The sequence below is a fragment of the Patiria miniata genome, unplaced genomic scaffold, assembly GCF_015706575.1.
Source record: "Patiria miniata isolate m_02_andy unplaced genomic scaffold, ASM1570657v1 HiC_scaffold_3, whole genome shotgun sequence".
Taxonomy (NCBI): Eukaryota; Metazoa; Echinodermata; class Asteroidea; order Valvatida; family Asterinidae; genus Patiria; species Patiria miniata.
In genome coordinates this window covers 24455454-24472380 of record NW_024037069.1, presented here as the reverse complement: position 1 = coordinate 24472380, position 16927 = coordinate 24455454, and the positions used below count along the sequence as shown (strand labels likewise).

General features: G+C 40.6%; 2 protein-coding genes across 6 annotated transcripts in view; one reads left to right on the top strand and one right to left on the bottom strand.

Moving 5' to 3' along the window:
- Positions 1-148: 148 nt before the first annotated feature.
- On the top strand, positions 149-9524 carry LOC119737887 (eukaryotic translation initiation factor 2 subunit 2-like). Its single transcript, XM_038212531.1, has 8 exons — positions 149-382; positions 1108-1273; positions 2774-2862; positions 3275-3400; positions 5137-5265; positions 5657-5805; positions 6842-6984; positions 8167-9524. Exons 1-8 carry the CDS (start codon positions 365-367, stop codon positions 8340-8342), a joined length of 996 nt encoding a protein of 331 aa, XP_038068459.1. The 5' UTR covers positions 149-364; the 3' UTR covers positions 8343-9524.
- Positions 9525-10356: 832 nt separating this feature from the next.
- Positions 10357-16927, bottom strand: part of LOC119737885 (CD109 antigen-like) — a 54513-nt gene continuing 47942 nt past the window's right edge. For all 5 annotated transcript variants that reach the window (XM_038212523.1, XM_038212527.1, XM_038212525.1 and 2 more), the window contains 5 exons: positions 16562-16720; positions 16144-16316; positions 12642-12804; positions 12164-12269; positions 10357-11421 (listed from right to left, as the gene is read on the bottom strand). In XM_038212523.1, the coding sequence (XP_038068451.1) occupies positions 11258-11421; positions 12164-12269; positions 12642-12804; positions 16144-16316; positions 16562-16720 (765 nt within the window). In that variant the 3' untranslated portion in view covers positions 10357-11257. The remainder of the gene's footprint in view (positions 11422-12163; positions 12270-12641; positions 12805-16143; positions 16317-16561; positions 16721-16927) is intronic.

Below are 16927 nucleotides of genomic sequence, written 5' to 3'. Positions count from 1 at the left end.
TGAAAAAAAATGATGCAATTCAGTACAGTCGGGTACCATGGAGGAGTGGTAATGCTATAGGAATAGTTTGGAGTCTGGGTTGGACAACTTCATGTCGGCTTCTTTCCGTGGTTCCCTAACTTGTACATTGGAAATTCGCTTATCATTGATGTTTACCAACGGGCCATATGTCAGTGCATGCGCATGCAGTTCACCGCACGTTTCTCACGTAAATTTACTGCGCATAAATCTGAGGCAGGCGACAATCCGGCGACGAACCAGAGAGACAGCAGAAATATTCTACAAAACACATAAGGCTTAATACATGTAGTAACGATCAACAAGATATTGTTATATCTGAGTCTGACAGACTACATCCGTCGAAATGGCCGAAGACGAAGCGGTAAGTTGGCGAATGCCGTTAACAAACATGACAAAACGCAGTGGCTATTGTTACGGCAGTCGACCGTCATGATGGTTCCCTGACCTAATATTTAGTAGGGCCTATTCAACATCGGGATCTTTGGCTCTTGCAACCAGACTATCAAGCGAATGGTTCTTAGACTTTATTTCCGTTTTACTAACTCGACAAACTTGTCGTACGTTTCGCATTGAAAAAAAAAAATTGGAACAATTTTAACTTTAATTTTTATGCTGAAGTAAAGGTGGTCTTTGTTGCTCTTCCTACCATTATAAAGCTTTTAATGATGTTCCGAAACTTATACAAAATTTGTTTGGGTTGACGACCATTGATGCTTGTTGATGCCAGTTGACGCTTGTTGACGCATTTTAGGAGGACCCCAAATAACTCGATCTTTGAATTACTTCTTTCACCTGTTCATCCTGAATTTCATCCCCCCCCCCCCCCCCCCCCGAATTCCTTGAAGTCTACTGGACCGAGGATGTAGACTTAAATCCATGATACCATGATTACTGCTAGACTGGTCCTAAGCTGGGTCTACGTCTTATCAAAACGGAAAACGGCCCCCCAATTATTTTTTTTTGCTTGTCATAAAACCCTAAATACTAGTCGGACTATAGATACACATTTGAATGTGAATGCATTGACTGATGAATACTTTTGAATCCTGCAACAACATGAAAATATCCGGTACAATTTCCCTGCAGATTTTTGACCCGACGATGAAGAAGAAAAAGAAGAAGAAGAAGATGCCTTTTGATCTGGAGGCAGCATTAGAGGGCGGTGGGGACACACAGGAGAGCACAGAGGCACCTGAAAAGGATGACACACCCAAGAACACAGACACAAACGAGACGGAGAAGAAATCGGAAGGTAGAAATCGAATTCTTAACTCTTACCCTGCTGAATCCAACAGGCTCCAACTATATCATAAACATGATGGAGCATGTTGGATTGAGCAGTAAACCTCTTGTACAAATGTACACGTACATATTCAGAGTTAGATTCTGTTGGGTACTGATGAATAATGCCAAGTTGGACTCTGGTGGATCCAGCAGACAATTAAAAATTACGCACAGTTGGATTCTGTTGGATTGAGCAGGAAGTAACTGTTGGACTCTGTTGGATTTAGCAGGGTAGTCCTGAGGAACCCTGAGGGGGTTTAAATTAATGTAATATCTTGTACCTACCCCCCCCCCCCAAAATAGAAATTGGAATAAACTGTTTATCAGAGTGATTTCATAACTTCATAAAAAGTGCATTGAATTTCATCCTGTCTGCCTGATCAGATGAAACCCTTACCCTTTTGGACCCTTATCAGTCCAAATTCAGCAACTCCTATTTTTATAAATAATACATGTATATATTTTTATTTGAACTTGTTCAGGGGAGTCAGGTTGGCGTAGCGATACTTTCCTCGCCTTCCACCGCTGTGACCCAGGTTCGATTCCTGCCTGGGCCAATATGTACATTGGGGTTTCAGTCCCTGCCTGATTCCGTGGGTTTTGCTCAGAACATTCTTCTTGGGTTTTCCTCCCACCTCTAAAACTGTAATTTCTTCACATTGTCTTCTCTTTACTGGGACCCATGGGAGATCAGTAGATTCCACTGAATGGGCTACCCAGTTAAAATAAGAAAGAAAGAAATAGTCGTGAGCTTTGAAAAGTCATCTTTGTTTAGACTCGTTTAGATTTGGTCGAATTTAATTTTGTTGAATTCGATTGGATTTAGCAGGTTCCTAAAATGATATTACTTAATCATTCCATTCAGTTCTTAGAATGTGAAACTAATCTGCAAGCATTTGTGTCTGTGATATTGCACTTGATTGCATCAGATTGCATCGATGGCATGTTTGTATGATTTCATCAGATGTATTGAATAAGGATCAATGTCAGGACCAATATGTAGGCATGATACTAAGCAAACCCTTGGCAATAATTTAGTAACTTTACCTCACCAAGACGCTAATCAGAGGTGTGATATCTGGTGTTTATCATTGCAGTACACATGCATTTACATGAAAGAAAAATGCTTCAAATTTTTTGTAAAGAAACCATTATTCCAATATTTGTGTACTCACACACTTTACAATTTTCAGTATAGCTAATTTTTGTTTTGCTCTTCCAAAAAGGCACGGTCCTGCTCAGGACCGAAACGTTAGGCCGTATAATTTTTTTATTTGCATATTTCAGGTCAATCCAGTCAGTAAGCAGTTTGCAACAGTTTTATTCATTTTCATGTTTTAAGAAGTAAAATTTGATTAGAGGGCATTGGTCAAAATTGTAGTAACTGAATTGAAAAACAAAATTGTACTCAAATCAAGAGTCTGCCAAAGTTGTTGTGGATTTATGAATACTAATTCTTTGCTAACAGATATGGACTTTGACTTGGACTTAAGCATCAAAAAGAAGAAGAAAAAGAAGAAGACATTCGATATGGATGGGATGGACGATGCACTGGCTGTAAGTATTTAGGCCAAAAAAGAAAATAGTTCTGCTTCTGGTTTCCCTACCTACCCTTTTCTGACAGCCCCTACCCTAATTGTTTCATGGGAAAAATGAGAAAAAAAACACCCCAAACCATCAATTACTACCTTTTGCCCTTAGTAAGCAGACACCTCCATATGATCGTACACAAAAAAAATTGGAAAAAAAAATCCCTACCTACCCTATTTTCGAATGCCATGTAATCGGAAGCAGAAATTGTTTTTTTGGCCTTATCAACAATCCTCATCAAACCCCTTTATTCTGGCCCCCCTACCCCTCTGCCCACCCTTCTGCTCCAGCCCCTCCCGCCTCCCTAAGCCCTAAGGTTTAAGCCAGTCTGATTTGACCATCTTTGGATTATATTTGTGTGTGTGTGTTTTTTTTACAGGAGATAGAAAATGCCGCCGATGGTGAAACGCAAGAAGCAGCCAAGGAATCTACACCAGCAGAGATCAACGACTTTGATGCAGATTTAGACTTTGCCCTCACCAAGAAAAAGAAGAAAAAGAAAAAGGTAGAACTAATCAATATATATCAAAGCGAGTGTAAGACATTTCGGTATTCATTTGGGAAAATGGGCTTAATTAGGTGCGCCTCGACTCCATGGGCTGCATTTGCATTCCTTCACTAATCGCTGCCCGTGTAGAATATGAAAATGACGCTGATTGACGATTCAGAGCATACTGTGCGCATATTTTGAAGACTGCATGCCCTATATATGCGCTCTCGTTATCTCCTGCACGTCACACCATGTACGAACATTTTTTCAGACTGCGCAATGCCTGTACGATATGGATTCTGGAAGCTTTGTTTTCTTCCCAAAACAATCTGTATCTTGTGTTGTAAAGGGACGACAGAGGTACGTACATTTAATATAAATCTGTGCTGTATAACGTGACGTCGTAATCTCATGTTTGAAAGGATTGATTCTACCTAAAAAAAGCCTTTCAAAATTTTAAGAACTGCGTTGTGTGTTAAATACATGGACATTAAACAAATCCAGGGGTTAAGATCGTGCAAGGCATGATGGAAACCAACATTGCACAGCAAGATCGTATCCATCGGGAACGATGCTGAATTAGGTGTCGCATGAAATTTGGACGCCTATGAAATCTGGTCTCTTTTTCCCTGATGTGGACTCTAACCCTCACACGTGACCTGTCGCTGTCCTGATTATGCTCCCACAGTCGTGGAAAAGTCATGGAAAATCCTAGAATTTAAAGCACGGCAAGTCCCTTGCCTATGTGTGATGTCTGGAAGTGTATTGTAACTAGGCTCCTAAGATACCACAACAAAGTTGAAGTAGGTCATGGAAAGCCCTTGAAAAGTCATGGAAAAGTCATTGAAAAGTCATGGAAAAGTCATTGAAAAGTCATGGAAAAGTCATGGAAAAGTCATGGAAAAGTCATGGAAAAGTCGTGGAAAAGTCGTGGAAAAGTCATGGAAAAGTCGTGGAAAAGTCGTGGAAAAGTCATGGAAAAGTCGTGGAAAAGTCGTGGAAAAGTCGTGGAAAAGTCGTGGAAAAGTCATGGAAAAGTCATGGAAAAGTCATGGAAAAGTCATGGAATTTTATTTAAAGATTTCTGTGGGAACCCTGCTAAGACATGCACAATACAACCAATAGGTCCATATTTCATAGAGTCCTAATTTCACAGCTTTCAGCGTTGTAGGCGAGACCATCACAAGACCAGACACCAGACCAGTCACAAGTCCAGTAACAAGAAGCAGTGGATGAACAATAACAATTGAATGCCTTTGTCTAAAGCTCATTTGAATAGCTTGTGACTTGACTTGAGACTGGAGGCCTTTTGATGGTCTTGTGATGGACTTGTGATGGACTTGTGATGGTCTTGTGATGGTCTTGTGATGGGCTTGTGATGGTCTTGTGATGGTCTTGTGATGGTCTTGTGATGGTCTTGTGATGGACTTGTGATGGTCTTGTGATGGTCTTGTGATGGGCTTGTGATGCGCTTGTGATGCTCTTGTGATGCTCTTGTGATGGTCTTGTGATGCGCTTGTGATGCTCTTGTGATGCTCTTGTGATGCTCTTGTGATGGTCTTGCAGGGTCTGGCCTACAACACTGACAGCTTTCTTTTTGGTATGTGAATAATTCTGTGCATGTTTGAAAATGTCTTGCACAGTCCATCAAATCTTGTCACTGATTGATCTGAATGACAAATAAAACAGAACTTCACTCGAACTTGCACTAAAGTGAAGTTTTTTTTCTTTTTTTCGTCACTTTCTCTCAGCCTAAGCTGGAAGACTTGGAAGCAGAGGCGCTGGAAGGCAACAATAAAGAAAATGAGGAGAACTCTGAGATGAAGGATAAAAGCGGCACGACGTGGGCAGGGACAGAAAGAGACTACATGTATGATGAGGTAAGGGAAAAGAACTACTGGCGGTCGTTCAAATATTGGCAAGCTTTTCTGTTGATACCTTTGGAAAGGTTGTGGAAATAAATGAAAAATATTTAGTTGTTGAAATAAAATATACTTTAACCTTCTTAGTGGGAAGTCAATACTCAGAGCAATATGTAAACCCCTCAAAACCCTGCAGGTCAGTTTCAGCTGAAGGGATATAAAGTTATGAAGTGTTAAAGTAACTGTGTCACATAGAGAGTCACTGCACAGAAACCAGCACGGCCGAGATTAGTAAAGTGTGATTGAATCTACCTGCTTGCCCCGAGTACATTTCACCTCAATCAATTACAAATTTTAAACTATTGAAACTCAGTTCCAATCCGTTTTGATTTTGTGTTTATCCCGTCAGCTCCTTACGAGAGTCTTTGACATCATGAGGGCAAAGAACCCAGACATGTGCACCGGTGAGAAGAAACGATTCGTCATGAAGCCACCTCAAGTTGTCAGGGTTGGGACGAAGAAAACCTCCTTTGTTAATTTCACAGACGTCTGCAAAACGTAAGTGATTGAAGAGTAAATTTTGACTTGTGAAAGTTCAGTGACGTGAAGCAGCGATTCTGCGCTGCACCCTCACTCAGTTGCATTATACTTATGTGAAAGACAGCATGGGTATTTTTCAAACCTTATACATCCATCATCTAGTAATGGTCAAGGAAATTACAGACTAGGAGTTTTGGATCATTTCTCTGAATCATGAATTAGATATCATTGTTAATTGGCTCTGTCACGGACATTACACTTCCTTTCATAATGCTGGAATAGCCCATATGGTGCAGTGGTTACTTTCCTCGACTTCCACCTCTATGGCCCGGGTTCGATTCCTGCCCAGACCACATGTGGATTGGGTTTTCAGTCCCTACCTGATTCCGGTTTTACCCACAATATTCTTCTGCAGTTTTCCTGCCACATCTAAAACTGTAACTTCGTCTTACTGTCTTCCCTCTACAGGTTTCTTTAGGATTTCGAGCTACAATACCTAGGGCACTTTTGAGGAATCCTTGGTTTCATTACCAGAAAGAAAAACAATTTATAATTTTTTTATTTTTTTTTCGTGAACAGTCTGTTGATAATAGGTCTTCAGCAGGAATGTCCTTTCATGAACCAACTTTGGGGTTTCAAAACATCAGTTTCTAGGCCCTAGACATGGGAGGGGGGACCTCAATCCATCTTTTGCTACAGAGACATCGAGTCCTTGAATATGAGGCCACTGTTTCAATAATTTCAGTTTGGTTTGAACACTGAAGACTTATTAATGATTTTGAAGCTGGAGATTAAACCGAAACTGGAGGCAAAGTCTGGGTTTCAGAAATGCCAATCATCATTTGGCTCTTACAAGTGGGCCACACTGCTATCCACAAGAAACTTAAGCCGTGTTTGAAGCGGGCTTCTGTAACGAGCTGCAGCTGTAAGAGTGTCTGTAACGAGGTACGGCTACGTCTAATGTCAACAAGTTCCCCTGTAACTGACAAAGACTTAATATTACCACAGATGAGATTTCTACTCAGCCTTGTTTACGATTTCTTCTGCATTTCAGGCTGCATCGACCCACAGAGCACTTACTGTCCTTCCTCCTTGCTGAGATGGGAACCAGCGGCTCCATCGATGGCAACAACCAGTTGATTATCAAGGGCCGTTTCACACAGAAGCAAGTGGAGAACGTCCTGCGAAGATACATCAGTAAGTCGTCCAAACCAAATTTCTTAAGTAGACAATACTGGGTTTCTAAAATGTTATCGGTTTTGTCGATCCCTTTGCTTTCGAACCAAAACTGTTAAACATTGGTTCCTGTACCGCCCCAAACTGCCCAACCATTTAATTCCCTTGCTGCCCAAAAACCCCTTCACTGTATTCTTTGAATTCAACGGGAACAAATACATGTACATAATGTACAATGTAATGCATTAAAGAACAGGGGTTTCTGGGGTAAAGATGCATTCCCCGTGAAATTTTCAAGTTTCAGCTCCGAAAATAGATCTGTATTTTCAATTGCTATTTTAAGTAATATCCGATTCTGAATGAGACATCGAACAAAAAACTCCATGTTAAGTTAGGCTGAGGAAAAAATAAGTAGTTTCTTGTCCGGCCTTTTTAAAAAAATGAAGGAGGCGGGCGTTGTTTTTTTCCCCCGAGATGTCGGATAGATTCTTCAATTTTCGCGACTTATTTTGCTGATAAAAAATTTTGTCCAAAGGAGCCATAACCCTTTCTACATGGCTACAATTTTGTCGGTAACGAATAAAGAGACAAAATATTGACATATATTGGCAAAATATATTGATAATGTGTGAATAAAAAAAAAATTCACTTTTTTAAAGGAAGCGGGTGGGAAACTGGTTTATTTTTTGACTTGGCCTTTTTGATTTCTTTCTTCACAAAATTCAAATTATTGGCTGCCAGACAATAATGGGCTCTCGCAGGGCGGGTTATTTGTGCACAAAAGGAATGTCCTTTTTCAGAGGGTTGAAGATGCCCGAAATTAGAATAAAGTAGTTTTTTCGTTAAAACAAAATGCTCAAATTGACAATTCATTTGGAGAAAAAAATGCATTTTTTGGGAGAGCAAGTGGTATGCAACTTTAACTCTAACCCCCCCCCCCCCCCCAACTCTCAATATCCATCCCCCCATTTTGGTGGATTTGGGGACTTGGCCCTGCAGGCCTGGTCTGACTAAATATCGATGGAGTATGATGGACTTGGGCCTGGAGGCCTGAAGCAAAGCATGCATTGGAAGCAGTGTGATTGATGGATTTTGGGGGACTTGATCCAGTATTAGTAAAAGACAGTAGGGACTTGGGGTTGATACAAATTTTCTTCACTACAGTGACAAAGTTTTTTCTCCGCATTTTTTTTTGTTCTACAGAGGAATATGTCACCTGCCACACCTGCAGATCCTCAGACACCTTCCTTCACAAAGAGAACCGTCTTTTCTTTCTCCAGTGCGAGACATGTCAGTCTCGCTGTTCGGTTACCAGCATCAAATCTGGATACCAGGCAGTCACAGCCAAACGAGCGCAGATCAGAGCCAAAGCGAATTAATGGGGGAAGGGTGTGTATGTAGGGGACATGAGGTACGGATAGGGAATGTGTGGTCAAAACATGAAGAGTGACTAAGGGTGGGGAAAACAATTGCAAAAGTGATTTTGGTTTGTTTTTTATTTCGGACCTCAGAATTAGGAATTTCCCTTAATGTGCTATTTCTACCTTAAATCGTACCCTTCAAAATTGATTTTATTGATTACCTATTGGTTGTATGTGTAACTTCTTTAAGTGAATGTATGTGTTTGGTTCTGCTTTTGCTCTCTGTTTTTCCTTGTATTTTGCATCATTAACGACAGTGTAACATCTGAAATTTGAATTTCCTTTCCATGGTCTCGCGAACAGTAGAAATTCTTCTTGCAGTTTCGAATGTTCTCTTCTAAAAAAGATCTCTGAGCTTATTTATCAGAAGATTGTTTCTCTAACAATTTGCTTTGTTCCATTTGACAAGAAGCATTGCGTACAAGTATGGATTGTATACATGTACTACACACACATTACCAGAAGCCAGATTTTGCAGAAAACTGCAAATTGTGCATTATACATAGGTGCATAATATTGATGTTTTATGCAAAGTATAGTAAGCCTTTTCATGATTATTTCTTTTGTTTTCATTTCTGCAAGACGGCACAATATTAGTAAGGCTGGTTGTCACTGTACACAAATATGACAAAAAGTGTTATTGACGATGATTGCGATGATAGAGTTCACTGCTCTATTAATTAAATTACCTTCGCTGTAATTTTTGTACGACAAACGAACCAGCCGTTGTCGAGTGAATTAGTAGATAGCCTTGTGAAGAAAATAAACCAATGAAATTAATGAGGAAAAAAATCACAATGTATTGAAGAAGGAGTGTGATTAATTTTGTTGTGAAAATGTTTTGTGTATTTGTCTCGCCATTAATCTTAACAAAAGCATTGGAAATTCAAGACTTTTTGTGAGCTATACTTTTTTAATATCCAAGCTGTACGTATAATTCATTCATTACAATATTACTTCCAAAAAATACTTTACATTCAAATCCATTATATACCCTTTGGTTATTAACAATTAAAAAGATATAGAAGTCCGTTCCTAACAAGAGCGTATGGCACTGTAGTCTGTTGTCAGTTTGGTTGCAATTTTAACTGGTTAGAAATTTTTCCATTTTTTTCCTGTTATGTTGAAATGAAAAAAAAAGCATTAGGCAAAAAAAAAATAGTCGGTCTCTGGTCAGACCAAAGTTCCAGAATTGATGCGGCGACGCGTTTTATTATTTTTTTAATTTTTTTTTAAGCTTGGACTGTACAGACAAGGTGGGTACTATTTTTTGCTTTTTTGATGTCCTCATATACATTGGTGTCCTCCATAAACCTTTGTGCCCTCCATGATTTGCCTTGGTGCAATTTCCCCATTCCTTGGTACAAAAATTTGAGGTGCGGCAATAGAGGGCGCTGTTGTAGCTACAGCGGACAATTTTAAGAAGGAAAAAAAGGTTGACGCGCATGGTTAAAATCGACGCGCGCGCTGACCAGAAACCGACTTTTTGTTGTTGTTGGCCTTACGACTATTGCAGCATTCAGAAAAAGCTGTTTAAATATTCCAATCACAGGAGTATGGCTCGGGTTTGATTTTGTGGTTTAGCCTGGTCGTGCCATACACAGTTGTTCAAAATGCGAATATTAAACTGACTCGAAAATTGACCAAAATATACACGAACTATGGTTACATACTTATAATTAAATGTACATGCAAGCCTTAACACCTCAATTTTACAAACAGTAATATATTTGGTTTACAAATTACAAAATATTTCTAAAAAGCACTAACTGGCCCACAATAATAAGTATATGTGACGCGATCAAGCTAAATGAGTCGTTTGTCAGAAGTTTCATTTGGAGATTCAGGCCAAAATAGGACCACTTCATCACATCACTTCATCACATCTTTTGGTGTTCCGACTTCCATAATTTTTGATCTAAAGATGGTACCAGCATGCGGTTTTCACAGCAGTAATGCTGAGATTGTGCTCTTTTTAAATTTGTAAAAAAAAAAATGACTAGGGTCGACAAAAGACTCATTTAGCTTGACCGCATCACATCTAGCCTGACAACAACCTAGCAGCCAGCACAAATGTAATCGATTTTACTCTGTACACAATGAGTTAATATATAAAGGAGCTTTTTAAATGTTTCGCTGAGTCTTATAAAGAGACAATTTTAGCAGTAATCTACACAAAATTGCTTTCTAAGAACAAAGCAGGGCCAAATTTCATAGCGCTGCTCAGCTTATGATGTTCTGCTGACAGAGTATCCGTCTATTTCATGGAAGACCGTAAGCAGTAAGCAAATCATAAGGCACGCTTACCTCGGAGAAAAACGTTGCTTACATCATTGACGTATCAATACAAATCTTCATGCACTCATCTGTTAACACATTCACGCCATGAAATAGTACTTAAGGTTAGCACAAGTTTCTGCTATAGTAAGCACAACTTTTCTGCTAACTGTTAAGCAGCGCCATGCAATTGACCCCAGTATGTAACAAATACAATTTCAGTACAAAATATCTTCAAAGCCTGTGCACTCATATTTAAACACATTTTTTAAAGAATGATCAGCATAAACTTGTGAATTGTAACTTCTTACTAAAATTTCACATCAAACATACATGTACGTATACACGGAAAAGAAAACAGCATCCATAAATATAGATACAAAAATAGGTACATAGCTCATACAAGATTACACCAATGCAATACATAACGTAATTCATTCTACAACAAAATGTAAGCATTATAGGTCGCTTCCATTAAACGACTGAGCAGCATACTGGTGCATTTTGCAGTCACTGTGAAGTATAATTATCAAGCGATAGTTTTGAAACGAATTCAAGCTTTAGATCCATTTCAGGTTTGTGATACTCGAAACCTCTCAGTACAGAAGAGAGAGAAGCGTTGCCATGGTGATGAGCAGGAGTTGTCCAGTGAGGTGGCTTCCTCCGTTATCGGGTTCCATCCCGCAGCAGGTGGGGCAGGTTTGACAAACGGAGGCCTCCGACAGCGACCTGGAGCTGTAACTCACCACGGTCTGATCGCCTGATGGTCAAGATGAAAAGACTGAATCAAATACCTTCAATTTCATGTATGGAGTAGTATGAAATTTGGACTCCTACGAAATCTTGTCTCTTTTACATTATGTGGATTCTTAGTTCTTACCCTCACACGCGACCTGTAGCTGTCCTTATCGTGTCAGTGCAAAAACGTCATCTTTTTTATCAAAAACTTTCCAATTTGTTTAAATTCAGTTTTTTTTGTTTTTTTGGTAATTTTATTTCGATTCACCCATAGATTATTACAGGAGAGTTTCACTGAAAAATATTGCGTCATTATGACATTATTGATTAAAGTCATATGGTCGTGTCATGCTCTCGTGTTTCAGAGGCAACAGTGGTGTGGGTTCGAGCCTGCCGGGTGGACACTTGTGTCCTTAAGCAAGGCACTTAACCATTATTGCTTCGTCCTTCGGATGGGACATTAAGCCGAATGTCTCGTGTGTTGTATAAGGCCTAACGCACGTAAAAGAACCCAGTAACACTTATCGCTAAGAGAAGGGGTTTGCCCCGGTGTTTCTGTCCTCCTAGTTATACTCCCTTGTGGAAGTCCTTAGGAGAAGAACCAACCAAGTACCAAGTACGAGCAAATGCGTGCAAGCTAAAATGTTGCATCTCGGCGCGTTTATGTGCAAAATGCCAAGGTTGTATGTTGACCTCATTCATTTCAAAGTTCTTTTATCCAAAATCACGTCGGATAACAAAGTATTCAACATGCTAACACTTACCAGGCTTGTAGTACTCATAGATGACTGCGTTACTCGGCTTGAGATTGGCAACAATCTTGTCCCGTCTAGCCACAACATTGAAGCAGTAGTCAGTGTTTCTCATCAACTGCACGTCAAAAATAACAAACAAAAACATCATCACTTTCCTTCTTTTTGTTTTTGTTAATTGACTGGGTGGAGTTTGAACCTATGACCTCCGGATTGCCGTTCCGGTGCTCTACCAACTGAGCTCTCCAACCGTATGTGGTTGGTTCCCCATTTTGTCAGTGATTTTGTTCAAGGGGCGCTAGTCAGAACGGTGATGCAATGTTGTTAGCTGCTTGCGAAATGATATACGTAGCGTTTTGTACCATCGCCAGCAAAAATAAGGTCTTTTAAACAAACCTCTTATGATTCACTAAGAAATATATCCAAGGTAAGAAATTAACAACTGTAGAATGTAGGATGGTCTAGGACATCCAATCCAATGATTACTTACTGATTCCAAGTACAGGTAGACGGTCCGTTTCCCAAGCTCGTATTTCTGAAGGTTCTCCTTCGCCTGGACCTCATTGGTCAATGCACCCTCGTCGGCATAGAAACCAGACGGTAGACCAATCTCAATCATGGCCATTCCAGTCACCGCATTCCCTCCAATATACCTGTTTTGAAACAATTTAAAAAAATGAATGAAGAAATAGACTGGAGAGGGATTTGAACCTACGACATCCGGATTGCCGTTCCGGTGCTCTACCAGCTGAGCTATCCAGCCCTATGGTGGTTCCCCATTTTGTCAATGTCGTTGTTCAAGGGATGTCGTCAAGAGCCATAAACCTGCATATGCCATGTAGCCAGGGATCACACCCACAGTCATGATGTTAGCAAAGAACAAAATATTTAGCAATGAAAATCCATAACGCCTGTATTCATAATCTTTGATGCATATGAAATATTCAAGACTTTTTCAGTAGCACTATAAACTATTTTCCTGTTAAAGTTTTGATGTCTTGAATCAGTAATAATAATAATAATAATAGTGGATATTTATAAAGCGCACGTATCCACCAGGACTGGTGCTCAAGGCGCTACGTCATTATTACCCCTGCTCATTGGGCACATGAAACATTCCAAATACCATCTCAGCTCCCTGGGGAGTATACAGCTCGATGCTGCCTGTTAGGCGCAAGGAAGCTAATTCAATCACAATAACCATCTCTGCCCTCACAGGTACCCATTTACTCCTGGGCGGAGAGAAGCAATGAGTGACAAAGTGCCTTGCCCAAGGGCACATGCACCATGACCCCGCCAGGACTTGAACCCACAACCTGCAGCTTTACCCGCAGACCACGAATCAGTGCCCTTAACCACGAGGCCACAGTACCCCACAGTAGAATAGAGTCTCATACTTTCATATGCAACTTGCTTGACTTCAGATAAATAATCTGAATATAACACGACTAAGTGATATAGGTAACAAGCTGGTTTACCCGATCATAGATCGGGTAGGGCGTAGTGTTGGGGATGAAAATGTGGGGAGTTAAATGTAAATGGGGGATATAGTTGGTGAGACATGCAGTTAAAGAATATCAATTTCTGTGGTGTGATCTGAGGCAATTTCTGATCACTAAAACCAATTTGAACAAAAGATCATCTGTGAAAGTTTTGAGTAATTGAATCATCTACATGTATTCTGAGCAATAGAATCATTATTGTAGGCTACAATATTTTTATTCGGGGAAGAAAAAGTGTGGGGGGGGGAGACCAAACAATGTCCCCCCTCAAAATGTGGGTGTGTATGTGTGTGTGTGTGTGTGGGGGGGGGGGGGGTCCCCTGTCCCCCGTCGATTTACGCACATGATAATTATGTACCATGGCAACTATCTGTAAATGTTGCCGTTGGTCTGTTAAATTGGCTTTTTGTGAGGCAGTCGCATTTGGAAAACTTTTAAACATCATTTTCGAGTTTGGTGTCATTGAATCAGCTATTCTGAGTAATGGAATCATTATACATGTAGTAGCTACAATTTTTATTCGGGGAAGAAAAGTGGGGGGGGGGGGACCAAAAAAGTCTCCACCGCTTTAAAATGGGGGGGGGGGGGGGTGGAGGGGTTCCCCGTCCCCCACCGATTGACGCCCATGATAATTATGTACCATGGCAACAGTCTGTAAATGTTCCCTTTGGTCTGTTAAATTGGCATTTTGTGAGGCAGTGGCATTTGTGAGAAAACGTACTTGAAAGGCTTGCCGTAGTACACAGGCGAAGGCTGATTAAGAAGGTCATAATTAAGTTTCAGTATATTGGACTCTTCAACAAACGTAAACTTGAACGTCTTACAATTTGCGAGACTGTCTGCGAGGAACTTGTCGAGTCAACTGTTATTCAACTTGGGTCAACCATCTATATAAGAGCAAATTTTACTCGGCCTCCGAGAAATGTTTGCTCCTGAAACGATCTGAGACGGCGGTATTTCGCGACGCCAAAATCGCTCCACGTCCGTGGAAAAATGTGGAGGGTGTCTTCCGCCGGATCGGACACATTTTCGTTGATTTTTTGTGTGACTGCGTTCAAGATCGCGATGTTTGAAGCAATGCATCGATCCTTCGTTGATCCCAGACAGGCCCCCGAAATTATAACGCAACACTGTGGCGGGCAGCGAACTCACAACGCTCAGCCTTGGTGGAAGCGAAGCATGGAGCTGTATTAACACACGATGGAAGCAACAGAGCACTATACACGTCACTCACATGCTTGTGCTTCAAATCATGCAAATAGCGAGCACCGTAGACCCAACCTCGTTTCCAGGGTGTGGAGCAGGCTGCAGTACGCGTTGCCATCGACAGTTTTGCATAGCCCGGATATACTACGCAGTGTAGACTTTCGATTGGTCAGACCGCGCAAGGCATACTTAATGTGTAGTCCTTCTGAGTATTCGTTGCACTCGGCGCAGGGGCGGCAAGCGAAGCATATGAAAGAATAGGGGCACTCGGTGGCCACGCACCATGGAGAAAAAATATTTTACCAAGGTCACCCCATATCACAATTTGGTGAACGCTTTGGCAGTAAGGCCGAGTAGAACACGTAAACGAAACCCCTACGTTGACCTCGCTGACCTCGCACAGTCTAGACTCGCAGAAAAGCCAGCACAGGGGGCGGCCAGGCAGTCAACGTGAAAGCGCACACGACGGAAAATTCCTGTGCAAAATGCTGTCACAAAAAATAGACGAAAAGGATCGCCGGTCCGTACGGGAAAATCAGGACGACCCGAAGTGTCCGACCCGGCGGAAGACACCCTCCGTATTTTTCCACGGACGTGGAGCGATTTTGGCGCCGCGGGAGCCCGCGGTCTCGGATCCTTTCATGAGCAAACATCGTCTCGGAGGCCGAGTTAAACTCTCTCTTATATATATAGATTATAGGAGACCTTTGCGTGCATTGTGAAAGTCATTGATAACTTTCATAGTCATATTCTCATACATGCACCTATTTGACACATATGACCTAAAACCAGCAAGATTTTTTTTCAATTTTAATTTCATGTTAAACATTTCTGTTGATTTGATTTTGATACAACTCGTAGTTTTAAACAGTAACAATTTTCTTGTGAAAATTCGTTTAAAGGTTTTTGGTTTTTATGTCTCATTATTTTTATGAATAATTGTGGTTTTTTTTCACGGAGTATGTCGCTATATAAGACTTTATTATTATTATTATTTGGGCAATTCCAGCATTATTTAGTGTCAGTGACAGCTTTTAAGAGCTCAGTGACAACCTGAAAATGTAGTAATGGGCAAAGAGATTACAGACTAGGAGTTTTGGATCATTTCTCTGAATCATTAATTAGATATCATGGTCAATTGGCTCTGTCACAGACATTATACTTCCTTTCATCTAACGCTGGAATTTCCCATTTATTAATATTATTACTTGGCTACTCTGTGCCAGACAGAAATGTTCAATATCAAAGACATTTTCTGGAATTCAATTCTTCCGTTTTTATTACCTTCCGCACGCCACAATGTTGACAGTGTTCTTGTTGATATCAAGCATGGACACCGTCAGCTCAAACGACGGACGTACCAAGACTTCAGCTAGATTGTAGAATGCGGAGAACTGCATCAAACATGATCCGGTGCCTGACACTGTGGTCTGAATGGTGCCTGAAGAAACCGGTAGCTAAAAAAAAAGAAAAAAGGAAGGAACATCTCTAAGCTGATGACACTTGCTTTGCATTACAAAGCTACTTAACCCTCTAGATAACACTTTAGATTTCGACAAATCACATTTGCTCATGGAGTCAGCAGCCACACTTCAAATTCCTTTGAGGTAATTTTCTGTGGTGTATGGATAACACTTCACATCTGCACAATTCTGTGTGTGTGGTTTTTTAGTCGCCCATGGTACAGAAAGGGTTGAATTACCTCAATCTTCTGCAGGACTATGGAGTTGTCATCATTGAGAGTAACCCTACTGCTGTAGTCTGCCAAGTCAGTCGCTGTCACATCCATGACGATGTTCTTGGGAGTTGAACTCAGACGGCTGGCGTAAGCTGACAAGGCTTGTAGACCAATCACGGTGTCCTACCAAAACAGAAAAATGAATATGCATGAAGGTGACAAAAAAGTACACCAATCACTGTGTCCTTCAAACAAACAAAAATATGAATATGCATAAAAATGGAAAAAAGTAGACCAATCACGGTGTCCCTCCAACAAATTAAAAATATACCAATCATAATTACCCTTTAAATAAACAGAAAAACGAATAGGCATAAAGATAAAACTGTA

Coding starts and splice junctions, on each gene's coding strand:
- LOC119737887 (XM_038212531.1), top strand. Junction 2,863..3,274: donor GGATGGACGATGCACTGGCT/GTAAGTATTTAG, acceptor TTTTTTTTACAG/GAGATAGAAAATGCCGCCGA. Junction 5,266..5,656: donor GAGACTACATGTATGATGAG/GTAAGGGAAAAG, acceptor TTATCCCGTCAG/CTCCTTACGAGAGTCTTTGA.